Consider the following 26,379-nt stretch of genomic DNA (forward strand, 5'->3'; position numbering starts at 1 on the left):
TTGATTTTTATTCAAAACATTACATTTTTTAAATTTTTTTTAAAGTCCTGCTTTGATTTTCTGATAAACGATTTTTTTTTTTTTTTATTTTTTTGGTAAATTCTAATTTTTCTTTGTATTCTTACATTTCTAACAATATTATTTAATTTTATCAACTAACGTCTTTCAACTTATTCAACGAAACAAAAATTAGATCAAAATAGTGCCGTTTAATATTTTTTTGTTTTCTAACGAACAACCAACTAGAAATATTTTTTTTTTTGTAAATATTTAAATAGATTGCTTTTTCAAAGACTTCAAAAGACGCAAAATAAATAAAACTAACATCGACATTTTTTTTTGTGTGCAACCTCTAAAAATTTGTCATTAACATTAAATTTTCTCACATTTATGTCCGTTTTTTTTTTTAATTTACTGAAAGCTCCTAGACATTTATTAAACTTTTTTTTTTTTGAACAACATCAATCGATCTTCTTCGAATTTTTAAATGCCATGTGCCCTTAAACTACTTGCTTGATGGCACAACAACGAGAGAGTTCTTCTGAATGAAAAATTACTGAAGTAACTTGTACTTGACTTGCAACTTTTCGTGCGGTTGTTCCACGGGAATTATTCGTTCGCCTTGATCATTCAAATATTTGTCGTAATATTTCTCGTGACACACCGTGTAGTTCAGGGATGCCGTGATTTTTTGGGAAAAGAGGCCTGTGCAGTCAGCTTTGATGACCTAAAATGAGAAATTTTGTTTTTAAACGAATTTTTTCGAAATAAGGCGTCGCCTTACCTTTGAGTTTAATTCTCTCGCGAGTTTTTCGCTTTCTTCAAATAAACGTTTTGCGATGCCTTGTCCACGGAACCTGAATTTAAATTAAATTTTTGTATTTTTAGGTCAAAAAAGGGATTTCAAGCAAAAAATTCTTACCTCGAGTCAACGGAAAGTATTCTGACTTCAAACATCTTCTCGACGCCAAATTGACTGAACAAATCAACTTTGAGATTTTCGTCGTACAGCAACGTAAAAATTGTCCGGAAACGTTCGTCTTTGCAATTTTTGAGTTTTTGACGCGATTCCTCGACTTCGCCTTTGTGCAACCATCCATTGAGCACGACGCCTGCGATATCGCCATCTTTTGTCACCGCCACAATGCTGATGTCGTCTTGCAACGTATCACTCACGACTTTTTCGAGTTCGGGATGCCCTTCGCCGCGCTGACACAACTTTGTGCCCTTGTTGAGGGGCTCGTCGGCGAAAAATGTGTTCCTCAGATGCTCCAGCACGGCATCGTGATGCGTGGGCAGCAACTTTGTGTATTCGAGCGGCTTGTTATCCAACATTTTTCTGCGGTCTGCAAACAAAAATAGAACGAAAATCGTTTAAAATTGACACGATTCCAAAAATTACTCGCGAAACGAGATAAAAGTGTGTTACAATGTTTGTAAATACAGAGAGAAAGATAAAATTTTTAATTAAAAAAGGGATCCAGACCAATAAATTCATTGAGTTTATGAGGTTTTTCCAATTTTACAGTGATAAATTTTAATTTCGCATCATTTTGTGTGTGCATGCAATGTAACGAGTTATAGTAAATAGTCGAGTAAATTGAAATTTGTTGTTCAGCAGACATTGTATGATAATAGTGACACAGTGCATTAATGGAGATAACGAGATAGATATCGATTTTTATTGGTTCAGAAAATTTTTTGGCGCCAATTTGATCGATTTTTATTTAAAATCTCAAAATTTCATAAAAATAAGTAAGAAATGAGCAAAAAAAATATTTTTGGCGCCTATTTTGTCAGTAAAATTATCAATTTTTAATTATTTTGAGCTCTAAATTGATCATAAAATTTCTAAAAAAAAATTCTTAAAAGTAATTTTGGACTTTTCATGAGCTATATCATAAAAATAATATTTTTTTTAAAAAATTTAATAAATTTTTAAAAAAAAAATTCAAATAAATTTAAAAAAATTTCAATTAATTTTTGAATATTTTTTTTTCATATTTTATTTAAAAAATTTATTTTTTTTAATTTTTAAAATTTTTTAAAAATTTAAAATCTTAAAAAATTAATTTAAAGTAAAAAACTTAAAAATTTTGTGTATATTGAAAATTATAATTTTCGAAAAATTCATTTTAGGCTTCTTAAACGTAATTCAGGTTCACAAAAATCCCTTTTCCATCACTAATTTCCGTTCATTTCATTACTTTCCCACTTATTGCCATGGATATGTGACACATTTTGCGTGAAATTGCATCTCATTAAAGTCGCTGAGCCGGAAAATTGTTACATAAGGAAGCATCATGCACAAAATTTTCACATCACATGAATATGGATAATGCAAATTTACAGCTTTTCTCCCTCTTGTCACACATCTTCGTTCTATTTTAAACTCGTCTTTCGTACAGCGGATCTCGATCGTACCTCTATGGATACACAAACACTCGATCCTGCCACGTAGACAAGCCGAAATTCTCAAAACTGATCATTTGCGATCTACGTGTATACAGCCCGGGTAACTCAGTCGGTAGAGTATGTGGCTCTTAACCACAAAGTCCAGGGTTCGAGCCCCTGTCTGGGCGGTTGTATTTTTTTTGTTTCTGTTTAAAAAATTTTGATTTGTTTAGAAATGTTATTTTTTCACTTTTTTCTGTTTTCAAGGCAATATCTTATCATTTATTACTCATTTATTCGCTATATGTATGTACTTGACATTGACCACAAAAAAAATATTAAACTTGTTTCTGGCATTTGATGATAAGAACGCATTGTTCAGACACTAATTTAATATTTGACGAGAAATTAGAAGAGAGTGCGCGTTTGTTTAATTAAACATTTATCACGTAATAAAACGTTTTTAAGGTGTTTTATTCTTAATTAAAGCATTACAGTTTTTGAAAATGTTTTGATTTTTTTTTATTTATTTTTCGTTAATTTTTTAAAAATATTTTATTTTTTTAAAAAAATAAATTTTTCAATTTTTTTTTTTTTTTTTCAAATTTTTTTTTTTGATAAATTTAAAAAAAAATTATTTATACTTTTTCAATTAAAATTTTCGATCTCGAAATTATTTTTTTCGTTCTCGAAATTATATTTTTTAGATCGTAAAAAAAAATTTAGATTTTGAAAAAATTTTTTAAAGCTTAAAAAAATATTTTCAGTTCTCAAATTTAACTTTTTATCACAAAATGAACACTTTGGATCTCAAAAAAAAAATATTATAATTCCTTGAAAAAATTTTTTAGATCTCGAAAAAAAATTTTTTTAGTTCTCGAAATGAGCTTTTTAATCACAATATATAGTTGATATGAACTTTTAGTTCTTAAAATAAAATTTTTTGGTTTTTAAATAAATTTTTCGATCTTGAAATGAACTTCTAACATCACGAAATTAATTTTTTAAGTCACAAAATAGTTTTAAATTTCACAAAATATTTTTTTTTTATTTTTTTAATACACTTAAAATTTTTATTTTTTTTTTAAACAATGAAATTTAAAACATTTTTAATTATTGTATCGTCCTAAAACTCTTATTTTTTCATTTTCTTCCTCATTTTCTTTAAAAATAAAATTTTATTTCAATTTTTTAATTAAATTTTTATCACTCACTTTATGTCACTTCAAAATCTCCCTCAATACTAAGCACTTTTCGTGCGAATGATTAACTTTTATACCGAAACATATGATATTCTGTAGAAAAAAAATAAATAAATATAAAAATCTGAACAAACAATTGTTCGATCGATATGCAACACGGCCCTTTATAGAGAAGCAATAAATACGCGATCGAGTAGTATTTACTTGCCGAGCCTACCGAGCAGAATAGATCTTTGTTTGTAGAAATAACTAAGCGCGCCGAGTGATATGTGTTGACAGATTGTGCATTATTATTGCATGTTTTTATTTTTTTTTCAGCGACTCTGCTCCGTATCTTATCAACGTTCAAACATTCAGCGTGCTTCTCGACTCGAACGATGACGAGACTTCTTGCACCTGTTCCGTTCCTTTTTTCTTGGATAAATTGTGGATTAATTAGAAATAAAAAAACGACCAAGACCATTGAAATCGTGATCAATAAAAAACTTTTTGTAACAATTCCGAGTCAACTTCGCTCCTATTGTTTCTCACGTAAACATAATTTATCCATTTGGAGTTTGCAAGAATTGCATTTGAGTTGGCATGCAACACACGAGTAAGCAACCAGACTTTCCATCGACGACGATGGCGTGTAACAGATAAGAAACTCGTTGCTCAATGGGAGTAAATTTGCAGTAAGGAGCTTAACGAGGAACGATATGTGATTAAAATATTCATGAGAATGGTAATTTATATTGGAAGATTGATGGTTATTTGAGAGGGTGTTTGCTAAGCGACTTTAAATTGAGTGTAATTATGTCGTTTGTGCTCGGAAAAGTTTTCAAAGTACTTGCAAAGTAAATGAAATTTGCCGCAAAAAGGGTTTGAACGGTATTTTAAGCGATTTGTGAGAAAGAGGCGTGTAAATGATTTGTTGGAAAATATTAAAATGTATAATTTTTAAAGAAAACTTTTAGTTATTTGGAATTATTTTTTTAATATCAGGATTTAAAGCTTTATTAAATTATTACAAAGTAAAAAATTGATTAAAATTAATTAAATTTAATTAATTGAATTATTTTTTTTAATTATTTATTTATTTTTTTTTTTGAATTAATTTAAAATAAAAATTTAAAAAAAAATTTATAAAATTTCTGAACAATTTTTTTAAAATTTGATTTTTTTTTAGTTCACGTTACTTTAATTTTTAATAAAATTTGCGATTATTAATTTTTTTTTAATTTATTTTTAAAGCACATTTAAATATTTTAAAATTATTTTTTTAAAAAATATAAAAAAAATTCGTTAAAAAAAATATTTTTTTTTTTTAATTTTGAGCATTTTAAATTTAAGCTTTATTTTTAGTTTTTTTAATTTCAAAAATTAGTCAAAAAATTAGATTGAATATTTATTTTTACTTTCAAATAAATTAATTAACTTTTTAATAAATTAACTTTTTTTTAATCAATTTTTATTTTTTTTATTTTAATTTTCTTTATTTTTGTGAAATTTTTTATTAAATCGTAAAAATTAATTCTTTCTATTATCTTATTTTTTATAAGAAATTTAAAAATTTCCTAAAATATTAATTAATTTTAAAATAAATTTTCTTTAAAAATTTTTAGAAAATTTTTCCTATTTTTTCCTAATTTTCCTAAAAAAATATATACAAAAAATAAATTTATTTCAATTAAAGAAGTTTTTAAAAAAATATTAAACCAACAAAAAACCGCAAAGAAAAAAATTTCTCTTCAAAATTGCTCTTCAATCAACGCAAAGTCCTTGACCACTCATCACTCAACGTAATCTTTCATTGCCATCTCCTCCCTTTTTTGTTCGTCCCTTTCTCTGTACATTTCTTCAATTAAAACTTCTATTCATCGCACTGCCGCCGCACACAAAAGAAGCAATTGCCCCATTTTATAATTTTCAATATCCGTTCTCCGGTCTCTGTCTCTGTGACTCGGAATATGTCAAAGTGCAACAAATCGACGTACGAGCAACGAGTTTGACCTGAAATAAATGAATATTCAATACAGATATCCTTTTATGTGACTTGCTACAAACAATGGGATATCATCATGAATATTTATTTATAAACAGAAACAAAAGCTGGAGATGATGATGCAAAATTCACTGGATAAATTTACATTAAATTGGTTTCAATTCAAAAAGTAAACATGAGGGTTTTATGAAACAATGTGCCGTATGTGAAGCACTTAATCTCTCTTCATATCCATCCGGTTGTTCTACGAACTGAACATCAATGCACATTAATCCTCTTTTTCCCGAAACGTTCGTTGTGAAAATTTAGTTAGTTAGGATGATACAATAGTTGAAAGTGTTTTAGATTTATTTATTTTTAGGTTTTTTTTAGGAAATTTTTGTCCAATTTTTCAGTATTTATTTTTTAAAGTGTGAACTTTTTCAATTTTCGTTAAAATGTTAACCAAAAATTGATAAAAAAAAAATATTTTTTTTTAAATTAAAGTCTTAAAAAAATATTTATTTCTTTCTTTTTTTAAATTTTTTAACGAAAAATCTTTAATTTGGTTAAAATCAATAAATAATTTCAATTAATTTTTAAAATTAAATTTAAAACTTAAGAAATAATAAAATAAAAAAAAATAATTTAATTTGAATTTAATAAAATTTAGAAAAAAAAAATTTAATTTAAATTTAATAAAATAAAAAAAAATATATACCTACTAATTTTTTTTAAATTATAAAAATTATCAGTTTTTAGTATTTTTTTTTATTTTTAATATGTATTTTTTTTTTAATTTATAAATTTTTTATTTATTTTTTTTAATTTTATTTTTTGAAAATTTATTTATAAAAGTGATAAAATTATTATTTAAAGTATTTTTTTTAATAAAAAATAATTTATTTAATTAATTTAAATTAATTTTTTTTTTAATTTTAAATTAAAAAAATTTAATTTTTTTAAAAATATTTTAATATTTTTTTTTAATTTTTTTAAATAATTATTAGATTTTTTTTTACTTTTTAATATTTTTGAATTTTTTTTTTTATTTTTAATTAAATAAAATTTATTTTTATTAATTTTATTTAATTTTTTTTCTAAATAAAAAATTGGAATTTATTTAAATTAAAAAATATTTTTTTTGTGAAAGTTTTAATTTTAATGTGAAATCTATGACATTTTCAACTCGTATCGCCCTTTGTGAGGGACATCGAAATAAATTCGTGAACACACTTGAGGTTGACAACTTGCCGCCACACACAAATACGTCAAATATTTGCATTTTAATTTATTAATGTGTATCAGGTTGCAACTCTAAAAACAAAAACAAGATAAATGTATTTCACTTTAATTTAGCGAATGTCGCACATTCGATTTCCCTTCTTGACTCACGACTTGCGTTTTGTGCCTCTTTGCGACGCGAACCTCGGCTCAAGTTAGTCATGCATTTCTGATGTTAATCGCGACACGAAGCGGTTCGGCTTTCAAAGTTCACAAACAGGTGTCTAGAAGGTCGCAAGACTCTCTCGCACGAGGAAAAGTCCGCAAGATTTTTGATTGACACTAATTGAATGCGACACGAGAACGAGAGAGCGGCGATCGAGAAATGCACGGAGAATTTTTTATTAATTGAATAAAATTTGTGTGAATCATCGAGCGCGCGGTGTCGTTGTTCGACAAAAAACGCACAACTTGGCAATAAATTTGTGTCGTACGTTGGAATGGAGACTAGACAAATGGTAGACGACGACGAGAAATGAGAGAAAAATGAAGGAATGACACGCGACGCTCAATAAAAGCAAGAGTTCGAGCAGAAAAAAGTTAAAAATTTTACCAAAAATCACGTAAAAGGCAGTAAAAATTTAATCAAAGCTCAAATAATTAAACTTTGATGTGGTTTGCGGCAAATTAATTAACTCCCAAAATGAACCGCACAAAAAAAAATTAATCCTCAAAGGAAAATTTTTCACTTAATTGGGTTTTTTCCACAAATTGAACAAAAATTATGAAAAAAATATCAAATTAAATTCAGGTAAGTATCAAATTATCTTATCTATTGAGCTAGAAAATTAATATTTGACCTGATTGATGTCTTTCTTGATAATTTTTTATCTAAAAATTGATAAGAAAAGTCATTATTTTATTTATTTCCAAGCTTCGTATCTCGTTTCAAGGACAAATGCCGGCTTTTTATCATCATCATCATCATCAGTACGAGCAAAAAAAAGATATTGATAACAAAAAAGGGAAAATATCAAGCAAAAAAAAAAGGTATCAACAGTTGGCATTACATTACATTTCACATCGTTTTATGGATCATGTCTGTTTCTGTTATGGCTCTGTGATTTTCTCTCCTTCTCACTTACTCTCCATTAAACAACGATTTTTTTTAACAACCCACAATAAGAAAATAAGAGAAAAAGAAGACGACGAAAAATATACTCGGATCATTGTTGTGGAAAAAAAGATGCTGGCACGCTTCTTATGCCAAAAACAGTAATTTATGTAAGGAGAATAAGGATCGTCGTCGTTGTAAATGGCGCGTTGGGACGATGGAAAAGTACATAAGAAAAATATGAAAAATAAAACTAATAATGTAAAAAGAGGAGAAAAAGGAAAAATATGAAAAGCGTGAATGTGATAAATAAGAGGCAGTATTGTAAAGCTATAAGCAGCTGATTTTCTGTTGTAAAGTTGTGTGTAATTGTAAGAAGGATTTATTTTTCTTTTTTCGAGTGAAAAGTTGTTTTAAAGGAGAAATGTCTTTCAAAGTGAGTATTAAATTTTTTTAAAGCAATTTAATTTTATTTTCATTTGTTTTCAGTATTTTATTTTTAAAAAAGTCATTTTTTATAAATTTTATCATTTTTAATTTGCATTTTATTTTTGGGCTTAATTTTAATTTTTTTTTTTTGTGAAATGAAAGAATTTTTTGTGATTATTAATTTAATTATTGACACAAAAATTTCTTTCATTTCTTTAAAATTTATGAAAATTAATTTTTTAAATGAAATATTAATCCTGTCAATACTAAAATTTGTAAAAAAAAATATTTAAAAAAAAAAATCTGAAAATAATCGTATTTTGAGAAATTTGAACATAAATGTCTGAAAGTTTAATTAGAATTTTTTTTTCCAATTTTTTTAAAAAATTTTAAATTTATTTAAAACTTAAAATACTTAAAAAATTAAAATTAAAATTTAAAAAATAAATAATTTTTTTAAAATTAAAAGTTAAAAAATTTTTTTTGGCATTTAAATTATTTTTTTAGAAAAATGGTAAAAATAGTCCAAAATAATTTAAAATAGTTGACTAAAAGTTTCTTCTTTTTTAATTAAATATTTTTTTTTTATTCCAAATTTTTTTTGAATTTGCTAAGTTTCATCAAAATTTATATTTTTTTTATTACTGTCAAAAAATTTTATATTTAATTTAAGAAATTTAAAAAAAAAATTAATAAAATTTTTTTTCAAACAAAAATTATTAAAAATTTAAAATTTTTAAAAAAAATTTCTAAAAGTTTAAAAACTTAAAATTTTTGAAATTTTTATGAAATTTTTTTGAAAAACCATTGAAATTCTGAGAAATTTTTAATTTCAAATTCAAAGTTAATATAAAATTTTATTTATTTTAAAAAAAAATTTTACAAATTAAGTTTATTCTTTAAATTTGAGTTAATATAAAATTTTATTTTTTAAAAATTAATAAAAATTTAATTAATTTTTGATAAATTTTTTTTTTCGTCTCTTGAAATTTTAAGAATAAAAAAAATAAAACTGTCTAATTTCAGGTCTCATCATCAAGGATATTATTTTTAAAAATTAAACGTTGAAGGAAGAAGACCTCGCAAGGATTACTACAGTACGATACTGATGCTAATGAATGACGAAGACTTGAAAGCGATTCAAAAGATCTGCAACAAAGCATTGAGAACCATTCTTTTCAGAGACAGAGCTAATATGAAGACCATGTTAAATGACACAGACTTACTTGATGTGAAGCAAAGAGTTTATTTTAACGCACTGAAACTTATTCACAAAATGAACTTCTAACTGAATATTTGACTGATAAACTGACAAAAACTAACCTTTATAAGCTTCAGTGAATATTTAAAAAAAAATCATCTAATAATACCGAAAACAGCCTATTCAAATTATTCAACATCATCTGCAATTTTCTCATCAAATCGACCTTTAACAATTTTTTTCTTCTTCTTCTTCATTAAAGCATTATCATTATTTGCAAACATCCATCATTAAAGTTGTTCCAATTCCCCATCCAACATGAAAATTGATGCACGAAGCAATTTTCCGATGTCAAACCATTTTTTCAACCGTTTACCTGCACGTGTGACAAAAATAACCGCGAATCGCCGCAGGTTAATGTACAAAATTATATCGAAACACATGTCAAGTCGAATCAACAAAACAACAACAAACAACATGTCGCTTCCAGACTTGTTTAGAATTTTCGTTTCAGGTTCATCCGGTCATCGTTTATATTTAAACTTAAACGTTTTATATTGAGTTGAATGCTCTTTTATTTCAGTGTCTAGTTAAATGCACCCTTTTGCAACAAATTTCACGTTGCGTCGACTCATTGCTTTAAATTACATCTCATTTTAAATTCAGTTGTAATTTTATTTATTAATCAAATCTGTTTGCTCATTTCATTACATTCACTTATTTATTCATTCATTCATGTCATTGTTTCAATTTATTCCATGTTGAATCTTATCAACATTGAATTTTTTGGCTTGAAAAAAAAAATTACGGAAAATCGTATTTAATAAAAATTTTGGAGATTTTTTAAAAATAAAATTTTTCATGACAGACAGAAAAATTTTATAAAAAAAAAAATATTTAAAATTAACGGAACTAAGTACTTTATCAAATAAATCCAATAAAATCCCCGTCAGATGAACGCCGCATTCGATTCGAAAGTGAAATCAAGCATAATTGAATTAATTTTGGTTTTGTGTCCCCTCACAAATAAAAAAAAAATCTCGCGACCATATAATGATTCATTTTCAAATTAATTGGCAACAACAAGTCAATCATCTAACGAATTCAAATGATTTACGTGACGGAAGCAGGTGTTCTCTCCTAATTTATCACTTCATTCACAAATTATTCTTTCTTTAAAGAATTTTAATTAATAAATTTATTTTTTTATTCCTTCATGCCAAAAAAAAAAAAAAATTATTCCCGAAAAAAAAAATATAAATAAAATTTTGTGTTTGTCGTTGCGTCGCTATCCCAACATAAAACGTATAATAATAAAATTTTCTTCGCTCGGCAATTTACTCACAATCAATATAAGACTTTTATTTTATTTTCTATTTATTTACTACTACCGAACGCACTACGACAACACATTTGCCTTGTAGTTTATTTTTTTTTGTGCCTCGTACAAAAAATAAAATATATATAAAAGGGCGAACACACAAAAAAAGGAGAGACATGGAATAGACAGAAATTGTAAGAGGATAAAGTGCTTTTTTTTTTGAACGTCGTACAATTTACATACTTCCGTTTATTTTATTTTATTTTTTGTTCTCGACTTTTAATCGACAAAAATTGATTTTTTTTTTATTTTATTTTTCAACATTTTTATTTTATTTATATTTTTTTTTTGTTTGTAAGAAAATTCATATTCCGCACTAAATATTTTACAAGTCGCCTCATTGTCACGTATTTTTTTTTATTTTATATATTTTCACGCTGTAGAACGTGTCGTCGTCTAAAACAGCTGAGAGATTTATTTTATTTTCGGTTTTTTATTATTAGTGGTCACTTCACTCGCGGTACGGGCACGGGAAAAATCACATCACAAATTCAAAAATAAAATGTCATGAGTGTTAGTGTCATGTTTTGTCAATTAATTTTTTTTTTTTTTTTGAATAGGAAAATAATTGAAAAATTGGTCCTTACCTTTTTTTGTTGTGTTTAATTTTTTTTAAAATTTTTTTTTAATTAATTATTTTTTTAAGGAAAATATTTTTCTTGGCAACTCTTTAGGTCAAAGGCTCGACACAAAATGATACAAATGACCAAACTGTGATTGTTTTTGTTTTAATGTTTTTCCTGTATCTCCTCCGCATATGAAGCTCGTCTCCGCCGCACGCGGTACGCTACGTCGTCGTCGTCGTCGTTTGCGAGACTAACTAGAGACACAGTGTATCCATTACTCGTCTAACTAAATATACACGCAAAACGAAAAAAAAGAAGAGATTTTCCAACCAACTAAGAACTTTCGTTTAGCAAGTACTACTAAGCACTATGGCAGATGATTCGCGCGTAAACGGCACTCACTACTGAATATTCTAACATCGTAGCAGAGGCACTGTGTGTGATTGTGTGTTCTAAGCAGCACTTAATGCGCATGCCAGTCATCATCATCATGTAACGTTACGAGCGACACGACGACAACGTTCATGACTCTCGATGACGACGATGATGATGATGAAGAGCAAATAAAACACATATAGAGACACCCATCAAGACTGAAGAGAATAAAAGTCACGCGACGACAATCTTTCCTCCGTATGCGAGACGAGAGTCGGCACACTTCGCCGTTTAGCAAAACACAAAAAAAAAATATCGGCAGAGAGAATTCTTTTGATACAATTTCGAAGCGCTATCGATAGTAGTAAATATAATTATTATTTACCGAACGATGACGAGTATGAAAAAGTGACACGAAATCCACTTTCTTATCATTATATGAGGTTTTTTCTTCGTTTGTTTGGAGCTTTGCTATTTATTAAGAACAGAATAATGTGATTAGAAAACCATCAAAAATATAATAAGGTTCTTCTGTTTTGGTAATCCGCTTTTCGTTATGTTATTGCTTATCAGTAGAATGACAGACTTGAGGCATTAAAGGCAGAAAATAAATAAAAATAGGAAGAGAGTTATAAAAATTTGCTACGTTGAGAGAAAAAAATATGAAAGAATTTGAGATTCTCACATATTTAAAATTGATTTTATTAAATTAATTTTTTTTTAATAATTTAATTAATAATTAATTAATTTTTTTTTAAAATTTAATTTAATAAATTTATAATAAATTAAATTAATTAATTAATTAAATAAAAATAATTTTAAAAAATATATTGAAATTCAATTTCATTAAAATTTACATTTATTTAATTAAAGAATATTAAAAAAAAAATTAAAATTAATTTAATATATTTTTTTTAAAATCAAAAAATATAGAAAATATCAAAAATTTTAATATATTTATTTAATTTAATATTATTATTTAAAAAATTAATTATTATATTAATTTTAAAAATTTATTAAAATAAAATTTTGCTTAACTTTTTACTTCATTTAATAATTTTAAAGTAAATTAATAAAATAAAAATAATTAAAAAATATAAATTATTTAAATTAAATTAATTTTAAAAATAAAAAAAGGCAAATTTTTTTTTTTTTTTTTTTTTTCATTGGATAACTTCAAAAAATATTTTGAATAAATGATATTAAATTTTGAAATATTTTTATAAAATTGGTATAAAATTTTAATTTTATTTTTTTTTATAAAATTTAAAATTTATTTGAAAATATTAAAAATTCTAAATAAAAAAATTATAAAAATTTTTCTAAAACTGAAATTTCTAATTATTTTTAAAGCTTTTGATGACTTTTAACACAAGTTAAAGTTAAAAGTAAAAAAATATAATTTTTATTCATTTTTAAAACTAATATTTAAATTTTCAAGAATTTTAAAATTTAATATTTAATTGTTACGTAAAATCTATAAAAAATTCGATGTTTTCTTATAATTTTTTAAATTTTTTGTAAATTTTTAATTTTACTTGATTTTTTTTAGATCTTCGAAGTTATTTTAACATCTTCAAAAAATTATTTCAACTCTTAAGAACTCAATTTCACTCACATTATCTCAAAAAACATGAAAAATACATCTGAAAAAAATTGATAGACAACCAAAATTCGTCACGAACATCTCTCTCGTGTACATGTCTTGTCTACGTGTACGATGACATTCCAACCGCAAGCACATAAATATTGTCTAATGTCGTCCTTTATCGATATTCTTGGCATTTACTACAAAATTCCATCGTAAAATTTACTCCGTCGTAGTTTTACTACAAAAAAATTGTGCGTAAAATTTCACGAAAATCTGAAATTCAATGAGGAGACGTCTGGTATTTTACTAAAAATTCATTAAAATTCACAGAAAAAATCATTAAAAGCAGACAAGAGAGACATTGTAGCAAAAAAAAAAAGGAAATCCATCTCACAAGTGTTCCTATGAATTTTTTAACAACAATTTCACAAACGTGACATGATGTTCGTTCGCAGATAGAGAGACGCTAAATGGGATAAGATATAAAGTGTTGTAAATACCTTTGAGGCACGAAAATGTTTTTTGAATTGAAGCAGGTGTTGTTCGGCAGGATGTTACATTTTCCATCGTGAATTAGGGTGAAACTGGATTTTTGCATGAAAATTCCTTCGAATAATGAGGAATAAAAGGAGCGTCACTCTACTCGTCAAAAATTTTCCGTATGATAGAAAGGAGAAGAGGAATTATGTTTTGAAATAAAGCAAGCAGCAGAAAAATCTCTGTAAAATACTTAATCCAATTAGGGGAATGTGAAGTACACTCCGGTAGGTGAAGCGAGTAAATTCAATTAAAATATCGGTGCGACGACGTGCATGGAAAAATTGCAACTTTTAAATGAAAAAAGTTTTTTGTGTGTGTCATTCATCATGAAAATTGGCTGGAAGCAAAATTCACTCTTGGATTAATCTTTTGTTCGTGTTTCTTCGTGAATCTTCATTAAAACCACAAAAAGTTTCTTAATTCAATCAGTTTCCAAGGTAATCATCGAGCAATCAGTTTCCATTAAATTTGGATCGTTCCAAGTAAGGAAACTTTCCTCTTCTCATGCGGAAAAAAATGCGAGCGATGGAGATAAATTATTATTACTCACAGAGGAATCGAATCGTTCGACGGACAGGCAAAGATATAAAAATAAAGTGATTTGATGGCTTTGAGCAGCACAAGATAAATCGTTTGAGGCTGTTGCAATTTTTATTTTTTATTTTTTAATTTATTTATTTTATTTTTTTTTTTTTTTGATTCGAAACAAAATCCATCATTTCGAATAAAAAAATTAAACAAATTTGAAATTTCATTGATAAAAAAATTATTGAAAATTTTAAATATTTTTTTTTATATTAATTTTAAGTTTTAATTTATTCAAAAATTTAGGAAAAAAAATAAGTTTTTTTGGAAAAATAACTTTAAATAATTCAAAAATTTATTTATTTTATTATTTTTTTTCATAAAAAATCCAAAAATTTATAAAAAAAATTTCAAATTTTTTTTTTAAATTTATTTTCTTTTAATTGATTATTATTCAATTTTGAATAGGATTTCTAACATAATTAAAAATTGAAAAATAAAAAAAAATAATTAAATATGTGAACTTATTTTTTAATTAACAAAAAGAAAAAATTTATTTAAAATTAATTGAATATAATTAAATAATTAAAATTAATTAACAAAAATTTAATTAAATTTAAATTAAAAAAATAATTAAAAATAAAATTAATTATTAATCAAAAATTAATATTTTGATAAACAAAAAAAAATAGAAAAAATTCTTAAATAAAAGCAAGAAAAAAATTGCATCCGCCTAAATATATGTATGAAAGAAAAGAAGTTGCGAAAGTTTAGATAAATTGATAGCTGAACGATAATCTGTTTGTGTAAGGTAAAGAGGAAGTAAAACAACAAAGTTTGTCTATGAATTTTTGATAGTGCCCTACACAAAACTTTGTGGTTTCAAGCCAATGTTATGAAGACTTTTAGATGAAAATCGCTTTTTATTCATCTCAAACACACCGAGATGCTTGAGAAAACCATTTAAGCACAAACGAAACACAATTTCGACCGATAAGAGTCTCTTAACGATTCCTATGGGAAAATTTAACGTCTATTATTACTTTGCATGGAAAAACCACTTGAATATCGAGGACTGTTGAGAAAATCATCAGTAATTTGGCCAATTTTATTTCGTGCCTTACTTATTGTGGTTTTACATGAAATAAGGCGACGCCTTAAAAAAATTTCTGTTCAAACAAAAAATTAAAAATATTTCTTTTGTATGAAAATTTGACGATAAATTCATATAAAAAATTTAATTAAAAAAATTCAATAAAATAAATAAAAATTATTTTGAAATAAAATTTTTTATTTTTATTTATAAAAAAAATTAATTAAAAAAATTAACGTTCAAAATAATTATAATTAATTATAATTAATAATAAAAATTAAATTAATTAACTAAAAAATGAATAAATAAATTAAAGTTTAAAAAAAATAATTTTAAAAATTAAATTAAAAAAAAAATAAATGAAAATTCATAAATAGTTTAAAATAAAATTTTAAAAAAAACAGAAAATTAATAATAATAAATAAAATAATCATTAAAATTAATTTTGATTGATAAAATACCTAGTTTTTAAAAAAAAATTTAAGAAAAATAATTAAAATTTTGTCAAAAAAAATTTTTAAATAATTAATTTAAAAAAATAATAAAGTAAATAAATAAATAATAAAATTTAAAAAAATAAAAAAGGACAGAAAATTTAATTTTATTTTAAAAATAATGTTAAAATTAAAATTTTGTCAAAAAAATAATTTAAATTTTGTAAGAAAAAAATAATTAAAATTAAAAAAAAATTAAATAAGAAAAAAATTCAACAAAAAATTCTAGCAGAGCGTAGTTTCGATCTACGGACCTCTGGGTTATGGGCCCAGCACGCTTCCACTGCGCCACTCTGCTGTACGATAGAACGATGTCAAATGTCAGTTTTAAACTTTCATGCATAACCTTATATCTTTCTCATGAATTTCGTTCGGATCTCTCTTTCACTCTTTTTTATTTACTTTCAAAAATAAAAAAAAAAATAAAATTTTTTAACTTTTATTGCATTTATTTGCTATAATATATTTTTTATTCATCATATTTATCATATTTTAAGTATATTGATTATATTTTATGATAACAAACATTAATATTCAACAAAAAAAGGAGGAAATTTTACAAGAAAAAACCTAATTCACAAAAGGAAAATGAATTTTTACAACAAGTTTTTGTCCATTTAATACTTTTTTGAAGCTATATTTTATTTTATTTATTGTTTCTCGCCACTCCGATGAGTTTACTTGGAATATTTGACTGCACATTAACTTAGAATAGGATATCGGTATCGTCTCCCTCATCCAACATATTACTCGCCTCGGCATGTACGTCGATTCCTTGTGCGATTAATTCAGCTTTTAACGCTTCAGCCTTTTTCTTTGCGATGCGTTTCTTGTCCTAAAATAATTTTTTTTTCATAAAAACGATGAATTTTGAAAAAATTATTAAAAATTTACTTGAATCTTCTTCAAACGATAGAATTCTTCTCTTTCCAACTCATCCAACTCGGAAATGATGTAAGCCAAGGTACGATCGAGACGAGGAATAATGACTAAAAATCATTAAAAAATTAATTTTTATGAAAAAATCTTCAAAAAACCTCTTACCATGCTCAATGGCATTAACTCTGCGATTGGTAATTTTGATGACTTCATCCAGCGTAACGAACGAAGTTTGCAAGGAAGCCAATTCAACCAACAATTTAACGGCAGCCTGATAATTTTTCTTCAATTTTTGCAATTGTTGACCGCCACGCGCCAATCCAGCGAGCTCGTACGTATCCGAACCATCTTGATATGACTCAAAAACGGGCAAAGTAACGCCAGCGACGTTATCCTTCTTCGTACGGATTTTAATTTGGGCTTTTGTGACATTCTGCAAGACGACTTGATTGAAATCGCCTGTTGCGAATTTCGCTTCTGCCAACGAGAAGGCAGCTTCCTTCATTGTTTCGCCCATTAAACTTTTCGCCTGCGAAAAAAAAAATATAAAAATTCATCATGAATCAAGGATTTTATGAGAAGGAAAAAAAATTACCTCGATAATTTTTCCTAAAATTAACCTAAATCTCATCTGAAGGGCGTCAGCCTTCTTTTTGAGTAAGCCATGACCCTTGTGAGCTCCCGCGAGACGAGCTTTCATCGTCATTTGGGCTCTGAAAGGAGAAAATAAGAAATTTTCAATTAGCACGGGACTTGTTAATGTCTTCAAAAACACTGAAAATTAATTTTTTGGATGAAATTCGAACGTGAATCGATCACAGAAGATGTTAAAAGTGTTTTTTTCTTACCCTCGAGACGGGAAAATGTTGATTTTATCCTTTCCAGACATTTTTCTTCTTTATTTTTCCTATTTTTTGATTCCAACTATCACATGACAGGCGTTAGCGAAAATGTTCAATGGGAAATTTTTCAACCCAAGGCGTATTTTGTCGAGTACGATGCAAACAAAGGTCTAAAATCCGTAAAAATTCCTGAATTTTTGGCTTGAATTCCGTCACTTATGTCTCTAATATGTTACCAATGGACGACTTGCTACCGGAAGATGAGGTCTTAGTTCAGAGAAAAGATAGATGGGAAGATTTTTTCTTGGTAAGCTTCAAATTTTTTTGTTGTTTCCCGGTTTTTACAAAGAAATTTTTTTAGCAACGTAAAGATATTGAAGAAGACGAAGAAGCTGAAGGTCTCGCAATTGACGAAATCTCCGACGTGCTCGATAAATCGCTGGAAATCGAGTTGGAAGAAAAAGAAAAAGCTCCCGAAGCTGTAGAAGTTGTCGAAGAACCAAACGCTGCCTGCGAGGAAGAAAGCAAACGTTCGCTTACGAAAGCGCTCCAAGTTGCGATCAAAGAACGCGAAGTCGAGTGGAAACAAAAAGGCCTGAAATTCACCTTTAACAAGGTCGACGAGTGGCTAAAACAGAGCGAAACGCAAAATCGTCGCGAAACTGTCGATCCAAAGGGCGGACATACCGTTGAAGAGTCAAATCAGCGCGTCATGCAAGTCAAACGAAAATATCGCGGAAGTGCCCAGAGCAAAGATGCGTCAGATTCGAACGACATCACCGACGACGAATCAGATACAGAAGTTTCTGACGCCAGTTTCAGCAACAGTTCCGTCGATACGGCAAAGTACATTCGAGCAAATCAAAATAAACGGACAAAAGTAACGAAAAAGACGATAATCAAAAAGTACGTTGTCACGGAGCACGTTGATCGACGACGTTCGAGTATCTCCAAATCGCACACAAATCGTTTGAAGGCTGTTCCGGCTATCACAGAAGGCACAAGCTCGAATCATGCGAAGAAAAAACGAAAAACGCGACACACTTTGAACCAACTTCGCAAACCGCCTCAAAAATATTCGAGTAGCAGTGACGAACCTCGTTCGGAAGATGAATCGCCGCATTTGAATCCGCCAAAAAAACCATTTTTACCGAGTTTCTCCCTTGATGAAATACTATTGAAGCCAGCAGAAAGTCCCGAAATCATCACGCCGCCGAATAAATCGCAAAATTCATCCATTGAGGCATCAATTGAGGAAATTCTATTGAAACAGCCGAGAATTGTTTTGAAGCCAATTGCGATAGAAGACTCGCCCATTACGCGAAAAACGCCCAGAAAACTTCAGAGAACCATAAGTTATTCTTCCGAATCATCAAATGCTTCTAAAATGAACGAAACTGCAAAGTCAACGTACTCCCGATACTCGAGCGTTTTCAACATGAGTCGCAAATCGTGGGCACATTTGCCGAAAAAATCCATCCTCTATACCCCAAGTGCTAATACGTCGCAGGATTCGACCGTTAATATCAGCAACGAGCATTTTGAGCAAGTTTTTGGCGCGGAAACTGCTTCGGAATTGCTTCAGGCGCAAAAAATCACAAAAGAAGTCGATGCCACAGCCACTGTAGTATTCGAAATTCCCGATTCCGAGGACGAACTGAGCTGCGAATCATCCGACGTGGATCCCATGGATTGTAATATGCTGCAAAAACCACGTCTAAAAATCGTTCGAGATGGTTAACTTTCATTTTTGGTGTAAAAAAATTGTTAATTTTAATTTTTTTTACAGAGATTAAATTTTCAATACTTAATTCTAATGGAAATTTTCGTTTTTTTAAGCATTCTGCGGTTGTTGCTGCGGTTTTTGGAAGAAACTTTCGATCCTCCGACACACAAGTTGCATTTCGGGACGATCGCAAGGATCGGCAGCGGTACATTCTTGTCCCAATTTCGTCAATATCGAAAAAATGTAGGACCCGATTTGGTCGAAGGGATGTGTGGCATCGATAATTTCCGTGTAAGAGAGCTTTTCGCTGAAGTAATTTCGCATCAGCTCGACCAAATGTGTGGGAATTCGACTTTTAACGAAGACTTTTTGTTTTGTAGCCATTTCGTACAAGACACATCCGAAGCTGTACGTGTCAATTTTCGTCGAAAGGCATTTTGTTTCGATAAATTCCGCCGGTAAATAGGGTCTTGTGCCGTAAACTCGTGAAATTTCGACGGGTTTTTGACTTTGCGACTCTCGAGTGAGCCCAAAATCCCCAATTCTTGGCGTCAGGCATTGATCGAGTAAGATATTTGCTGGTTTGATGTCGCCATGAATTAGAGGTTTGTCCCTAAAAGTGTGTAAATACTGTAAACCACGCGCCGTGCCAAGAGCAATGCAATATTTTTGTTGCCACGTCAAGGAATTCGGCGAGAAAAGACGTTGTTCGAGTGTTCCGCCGAGCATAAGTTGATAAATCAAGCATGGATGTTGCCCAGAAAGCGAATATCCGTAAAGTGACAAGACATTGTCATGCCGACACGAGTTCAGAAACCGTAATTCGTTCATACTTTGCTTCAATTCCAACTTGTAATCAGCTTTTGATGAGTTTTTGTCACGCGGTTCGATTCTTTTAATGGCAACTTGTGTATTTTTCCATACGCCACGAAAAACTGTACCAAATCCTCCTCTTCCGAGAACGTTATTTTGATCCCAATTGCCTGTTGCTTCGGCAAGCTCGTCATAATTCACTTCAGGAACGGCATGAACGAATTCCCGCTTGTCAATTTCGCTTGAAACGAACGACGGAGCCACGAGACTTGGGTCTGTACGAGTGTCAGAACGGGTTTCGCTCGTTTCTTGCGTTGAAGTTGCCTCGGAGGATTGCATGTCAAGCACTAATGGGAGTTCAAAGCTCACGGGAATGCCATCTTGGATGGTTGTATTCTTCAAAAGATCCGAAATATCAGGAACTTGAACACTTTGGGACGCTTCTTCTTCCGTTTTGCAATATTTGTAGTAATAGGGTTCGACGAATTTCTTGATGACATCCATCGAACGGTGTTGTTTGAGTCTAAAATCAATAAAAAAAAACGCACAAAGAAGTCGATTATTTATTCATGTCACACTTTCCAAAGCAATAAATGACGCTTACCTCGCTAAATTTACGAAAAGTTGATTCACAGATTTGTCTCGATCACCCATAATTCCGATAATTTCATCAATTAACGAGGGAATTTCGCCTTTTTTGTGCTTGTATTCCATCTCCTGTCAAATAAAAATTTATTTAAATGCATCATCATTGATAGTTTCGTGCAATTGATGACTCACAAAATTTTTTTTCGTGAATTTTTTTTGAAAATTTTTAAATTACCTGAATTTTAGTCGAATTTAAGCCACAAATTTCAGCAAATCGCTTCCAAAAATCCGGATCTCGTTCGTTAACTTCCTCCAATTGACGACAAAGGGTCTGATGAATGTAATAAGGGAGTTGATGGACTCTGTATTTCTTGACTGGAGCAGTTTTAGTTGATTCGGAGTCAGTATTTTGGAGTTTAGCTGCCTCTGCGAGCTCTGACATTACCTTTGACTCGACATTTCGAGTCGTTAAACGAGACATTTTGGGTTTGTTATTGTTTTTTTCAGTAGCTACTTGTTATCGCAGTGACTGAAAGTTACGGAATGAACGTAAAATGTGAGTTTGAGCAACAGGTTTTCATTGTATGAGTCATTAGGATGAACAAAAAAAAAATAATTTATAAAAAAAGAAATTAAATTCAAAAAAATTAATTTTTTTCATGAAATTTTTGAATTTTTAACAAAAAAAAAAAAAAAATTTTAAAAAAAAATTAAATGAAAAAAATTTTAATTAAAAATAAAAAATTTACTTTAAATTAAAAAAATCATTTTTTCATGAAATTTTGAATTTTTAACAAATTTTTTAATTTTTATAATGAACAAAAAAATTATTTTTGTAAAAAAAATTAATTTAAATTTAAAAAAATAATTTTTTTCATGAAATTTTTGAATTTTTAAAATTAATTTTTTTTAAATTTTTATAAATTTTTTTTTTCGGATAAACAAAAAAAAATTTAATTTATAAAAAAATTTTTTTTTTTAATTCAACAAAAAATGTTTTTTTCATGAAATTTTTGAATTTTTTACAAATTTTTTTATTATTTTTGGCATGAACAAAAAAAAATAATTTAAAAAAAATTAAATACTCAAAATTAAAAAAAAAATTTCATGAAATTTTGAATTTTAACAATTTATTATTTTTAGGATGAACGAAAAAAAAATTAAATTTGTAAAAAATTTACTTAAAAAAATTTTTTTTTATTTTTTATACAATTTTGAGTCACTCTAATATTAAAAAAGTAATTTTAATCCAAATTTAATTTTTTTTATAAAATTTTTGATTTTTTATAATTTTATTTTTAGAAAATTTCGTGTCACCCTAATACAAAAAAAAAAATTGGAAATTCCAACACTAACTCATTCATTCAACCATTCACACAAATTTATGACGTCACTAAAATCCCCCGTACGAGAAATTCATCGAACTCTGATGGGTTTTCTGCTAATCTTCGAGCACTTCTTCGACGATGTTCAGTGATTCTTCGTCAGAAATCTGATTCAAGATGTACAACAAGTCATTTTTCGACTCAAGCAGCTGAACTCGTTCTTCCAAGTAAAAGTTGAGTAATCGTTTCGTGTCTTGTAACTTAGCGGCATACTCTCCAAGCAAATCGACGCCTGTTTGAATGTAATTTCTCGACTCATCTGTGAGAAATCTGGCATCCGCAACTAATTCTGTGTTCTTCATCGCAAGCAACTTCTCAATTTTATGCTGAAAAAGTTGATCCCATTGTCGCAGTTCGTCAGACATTCGTTGATGATACTCCTCATCCGTGATTTTTGCCGTTTCTGTCTCATCTTTGACACTATTTTGCCACGTAAAGGTCTTCCCGAAGAGCGACGAGCGTTTTTTCATCGATTTTTTGGGTTTCCATTGCGGAATTTGCGTATTTTTTGCCTCTTCCATCACGGAGCTTTGTTTACAAAATAACCGCCAGTCGTTTTTCGCCCCAGTTAACATGAGCAAAAAATTTTTTTGCATGCTGGGGCAGATCAGCTGTTGGTAGTGAGACGAATGAAATTGATAATGTGTTTGGTCGCCGCGACGAAAAATCAATTTTGCTCCCAATTTTTTGAAAATCTCGCAGCGCAAAATGTCGGAAGGCTCTAATCGGACCTTTGCGATGTCGAAGGATGTCATGGAGCAAAAACTCAAGCACAGTTGTCGCCTTTGCATGAACGAGAGACGAGCTCAGGTGTCGTTATTTGAGACAACAAGTAAGAGAGCTGCCCTCAGTAATGCGGAAATCGTTCAGTTATTCACGGATATCGAGCCACAAATCGATGATGGGCTACCGGAGACGATTTGCACGAAATGCGAAAACATGTTGCACTTAATTTTGGACTTTAAAGTCGAGTGTCAGGAGAGTAACGAGACTTTAATGGCAATTTATGAGTTCTTACATCCAAAAAAATTACCAAAAACTGCCTTGGAAGAAGTTGAAGAGCAGAAAAATGAAAAAAATCCTGAAGTAGAGGCACAAAATGAGAGTTTAGAAGAGCAAGAAATGTCAATAGAGGCTTTGGAAGGCACTGAAATCAACGAAGAAGACGAAATGAAGGAAGAAAATCCAGAATCTGACCTTGAATTCGACGAAAATCTCATGTTAACCGAAGATAATGACGATTTCGATGTTGATTCGGGGCAAAAAACGCCCGATTTGATAGTTGTCTCCGTCGTAGATGAATCCGAACTCCGTAAAACATCGAAAAAAGGTCCCCGAAAGAAAACTGCCAAATGTGAAATATGCGGAAAACTCGTCGAAGGTCCCGCAAAGCTCTCTCGTCACATGCGAGTTCACGATCGTGAAGATAAAAAAGCTTCCCAACCGCAAAAAGTACAAAAACCTTCAACGCCTGCCACGATTTTCAGTTGTAACGTTTGCCACAAAGAATTTAGTCTCGCTTCGAGGCTCAAAAAACACCTGGAAACGCATTTACCGATGTCGATGCGTGAAAAATCCTACGTTTGTCACTGCGGAAAGCGATATCTTGACTCAGGAGCTTTAAAAAGTCATCAAACTATCGTGCATTCCGACAACGTTCCTTCTTATGCTTGCGAAATTTGCGGCAAAGAATTCACCCGGAAGAATTATCGGGACTACCATCAACGAATTCACACGAGTGACAAACCCCATGCTTGCGAATTGTGCGATTTTAGGTCTGCAAAGCGGCATAATTTAGTGCGACACATGTTAGTGCACAACAATGAGTTTAAATTCAAATGCGAGGCATGCGGGAAGAAATTTAAACGGAAAACTGGGCTGATTGCGCATCAAAGTACACATGGATGTAAGTTTTTTCCTCGATTTTTGTTCAAAATTTTAATATTTTTTTTTATTTTTTTCGAAGGTAATCGAAGTTTTATGTGTCCCCATTGTGGTCGAGGGTACCCAAGTAGGCATCATTTACAGAATCACTTGCAAAAAGTGCACGAAATTAAGTTAACTGATGAGGAATTTGAGAATTTTATGATAGAATCTGACACTGAGGTCACCGACGAGCAAGTTGAAACGGATGACATGAACTTAATTTATGCCATTCAAGAAATCACGAATGATGGATGAGCTTAAAATGTATCGAGAACTGCTTTTGTCAACGGTAGAATTTGTTTTCGTGATGCTTTTAGGTTCAATTGTTTGAAAAATTGACCCGACATGAAGGAAATATTGCTTCTTGCTTCTAATTGGAGTGATGGATTGTAATTTTGAAGGGCTTCTGATACCTAAAAAGAAGAATTTTTGCATGAATTAAAAATTTTTTAATGAAATTCTATTGAAAAATTACCTTTTCAAACAATTTTTCGTCTCTTATGTTAATTAAACCCAAATCGCGATGAATAACGCCGTCAATTATTTTCAAACCCATCAATAAAATGACATCACAATTGTTCTCTTCAGCAAATTCTCGCAACTTTTCCTCAGAATTTTCCTTTTTTACGAAATCTTCGACGGAAATTGGAAATCCCGGAATTGCTATAATTTTATTTCCCGCGGGATTTTTTATTATTTTGAGATCTTTGTACAGAATTTGAGCGGCATTCAATGAAGAAACGTCACTTCGGGCTTTTATAAGTTCTTCCATCAATTCAACGCGATGTTGCTCGATATTTTTGATGTTTAATAATTTTTCGATTTTTTCAGCCATTCGGAAGTCAAGTTCTCGTGCCTTGTCAGCGTCTTTCGAAAAATTCACAGTATCCAAGACGATGGCGGCATACAAGAGCGATAAAGATTCCAAATCCCCTTCGGTTGATTCGAAAATGTGATCAGCGACGATTGAAGCACAAGATCCAACAAGTTCAATACGTTTCTCGCAAGTCTCAGGTAGATTTGAGTTTGGATCGAATTGATGATGATCGAGTACTTGAACAGCTAAATGACCAAATTTGGTGTTGAAATTGTGATCGACGAGTACAGTTGAGAGTTTTTGGGCTTCTTTTAACTCGTTTAAGCGAATTTCGTCGTTGCAGACGAGATTTTCCAAGTCAAGGGACTTTTTTTGAAGGAAATATGTGACTTCTGTCTTTAGAGGCAACTCTTTTCGAGGAATATTTAACACAGGGATTACGTTTCGAGGTGCATGTCTTCCGATGCGATGTAAAAAATAAGCAAGGGCGATAGCTGAAACTGCAGAATCCAAGTCGCAGGCTTCATTTCCCAAAACTACCAATGTTGGTTCCTGTTAATGAGGGTTTGAGAAGTTGAAAAATACATGAAAGAAATTAAAACTTACCAAAAGTGATGCGAATTTTTTTGATTCTTTGAGAAAAGTGTTCATGGTTAACGATTTTAATGAATTTTCTTTACCTGAAGATCTAAAATAGTTAAGAAAATTTGTCAAATTAATATTTTTTGCAAAAGAAAAATGTTAATTTACCTGTCTTAAAAGTCTCGAGAGTGAAGAACAATTGATTCAATGATCGATTTTTATACGAATTATTAATTTTAATTAATTTTTATTTACATATCAAACGTTCTGAATGCTTTATTTGATAATTTTCAAGCCTCACAGAAGCTGTTAATTTCTAAAAATATTTAAAAACTCGAAAAAATTAAGAAAATTTTGCCGAAAAAATCAAAACAATTTTTAGGCAAGTGCAATTTAAAAAAATGTTTCTCAATTATTTTTTTTTTTATGAAAATCCAAAAAGGTCAAAAATTTTTTTTGAAATTTTGTTTGAATTTTTTAAAGAAGTTTTTGAATTTTTATTTAAATGTTTTTTAATTTTTTCACAAAAAGTTGAAAATTTTGCTATTAAAAATTCTTAAAAAATTTCTAAAATATTTTTTGAAAATTTTGAAATAAATTTTTGAAAAAAAAAAATAAGTAGGTATTTTGAAATTTTACTGAAGTATATGAAAAATTTTATAATTAAAAACTCTACAAAAATTTTAAATTATTTTTGATTTATTTTTTTTTAGTTATTCAAAAGTACCT

General features: G+C 28.9%; 6 protein-coding genes and 2 non-coding genes across 9 annotated transcripts; 3 read left to right on the forward strand and 5 right to left on the reverse strand.

The window, feature by feature from the left end:
- Positions 1-101: 101 nt before the first annotated feature.
- On the reverse strand, positions 102-11,813 carry LOC134836847 (arylalkylamine N-acetyltransferase 1-like). 2 transcript variants are annotated; one of them, XM_063852099.1, is made up of 4 exons: positions 11,496-11,813; positions 923-1,346; positions 785-857; positions 102-727 (listed from the first exon to the last, which is right to left on the reverse strand). In XM_063852099.1, the coding sequence occupies exons 2-4, from the start codon at positions 1,333-1,335 to the stop codon at positions 554-556; spliced, it is 660 nt and encodes a 219-aa protein (XP_063708169.1). In that variant the 5' UTR covers positions 1,336-1,346; positions 11,496-11,813; the 3' UTR covers positions 102-553. The 2 variants fall into 2 exon arrangements, with proteins under 2 accessions (XP_063708169.1, XP_063708168.1); XM_063852098.1 differs by lacking the exon at positions 11,496-11,813 and adding an exon at positions 3,609-3,782.
- On the forward strand, positions 2,510-2,582 carry Trnak-cuu (transfer RNA lysine (anticodon CUU)). Its single transcript has one exon. It is a non-coding gene; the product is annotated as a tRNA-Lys (tRNA).
- A 4,505-nt stretch (positions 11,814-16,318) lies between the features above and the next one.
- On the reverse strand, positions 16,319-16,390 carry Trnam-cau (transfer RNA methionine (anticodon CAU)). Its single transcript has one exon. It is a non-coding gene; the product is annotated as a tRNA-Met (tRNA).
- Positions 16,391-16,533: 143 nt separating this feature from the next.
- LOC134828783 (V-type proton ATPase subunit D 1) lies at positions 16,534-17,930 on the reverse strand. Its single transcript, XM_063841773.1, has 5 exons — positions 17,820-17,930; positions 17,567-17,684; positions 17,137-17,500; positions 16,987-17,081; positions 16,534-16,927 (listed from the first exon to the last, which is right to left on the reverse strand). The coding sequence occupies exons 1-5, from the start codon at positions 17,858-17,860 to the stop codon at positions 16,799-16,801; spliced, it is 747 nt and encodes a 248-aa protein (XP_063697843.1). The 5' UTR covers positions 17,861-17,930; the 3' UTR covers positions 16,534-16,798.
- A 50-nt stretch (positions 17,931-17,980) lies between these two features.
- Positions 17,981-19,554, forward strand: LOC134838268 (uncharacterized). Its single transcript, XM_063853762.1, has 2 exons — positions 17,981-18,120; positions 18,175-19,554. The coding sequence occupies exons 1-2, from the start codon at positions 18,043-18,045 to the stop codon at positions 19,552-19,554; spliced, it is 1,458 nt and encodes a 485-aa protein (XP_063709832.1). The 5' UTR covers positions 17,981-18,042.
- LOC134838267 (serine/threonine-protein kinase pelle) lies at positions 19,538-21,465 on the reverse strand. The gene is made up of 3 exons (XM_063853760.1): positions 21,176-21,465; positions 20,957-21,069; positions 19,538-20,875 (listed from the first exon to the last, which is right to left on the reverse strand). The coding sequence occupies exons 1-3, from the start codon at positions 21,419-21,421 to the stop codon at positions 19,648-19,650; spliced, it is 1,587 nt and encodes a 528-aa protein (XP_063709830.1). The 5' UTR covers positions 21,422-21,465; the 3' UTR covers positions 19,538-19,647.
- A 1,530-nt stretch (positions 21,466-22,995) lies between these two features.
- On the forward strand, positions 22,996-24,506 carry LOC134831147 (zinc finger protein 436-like). The gene is made up of 2 exons (XM_063844807.1): positions 22,996-24,231; positions 24,292-24,506. Exons 1-2 carry the CDS (start codon positions 23,034-23,036, stop codon positions 24,504-24,506), a joined length of 1,413 nt encoding a protein of 470 aa, XP_063700877.1. The 5' UTR covers positions 22,996-23,033.
- Positions 24,507-24,508: 2 nt separating this feature from the next.
- On the reverse strand, positions 24,509-26,020 carry LOC134831156 (exopolyphosphatase PRUNE1). Its single transcript, XM_063844819.1, has 4 exons — positions 25,819-26,020; positions 25,675-25,756; positions 24,727-25,620; positions 24,509-24,664 (listed from the first exon to the last, which is right to left on the reverse strand). The coding sequence occupies exons 2-4, from the start codon at positions 25,717-25,719 to the stop codon at positions 24,509-24,511; spliced, it is 1,095 nt and encodes a 364-aa protein (XP_063700889.1). The 5' UTR covers positions 25,720-25,756; positions 25,819-26,020.
- Between the last annotated feature and the right edge of the window lie 359 nt (positions 26,021-26,379).

This window comes from Culicoides brevitarsis, chromosome 1 (assembly GCF_036172545.1).
Source record: "Culicoides brevitarsis isolate CSIRO-B50_1 chromosome 1, AGI_CSIRO_Cbre_v1, whole genome shotgun sequence".
NCBI classification, from domain to species: Eukaryota; Metazoa; Arthropoda; class Insecta; order Diptera; family Ceratopogonidae; genus Culicoides; species Culicoides brevitarsis.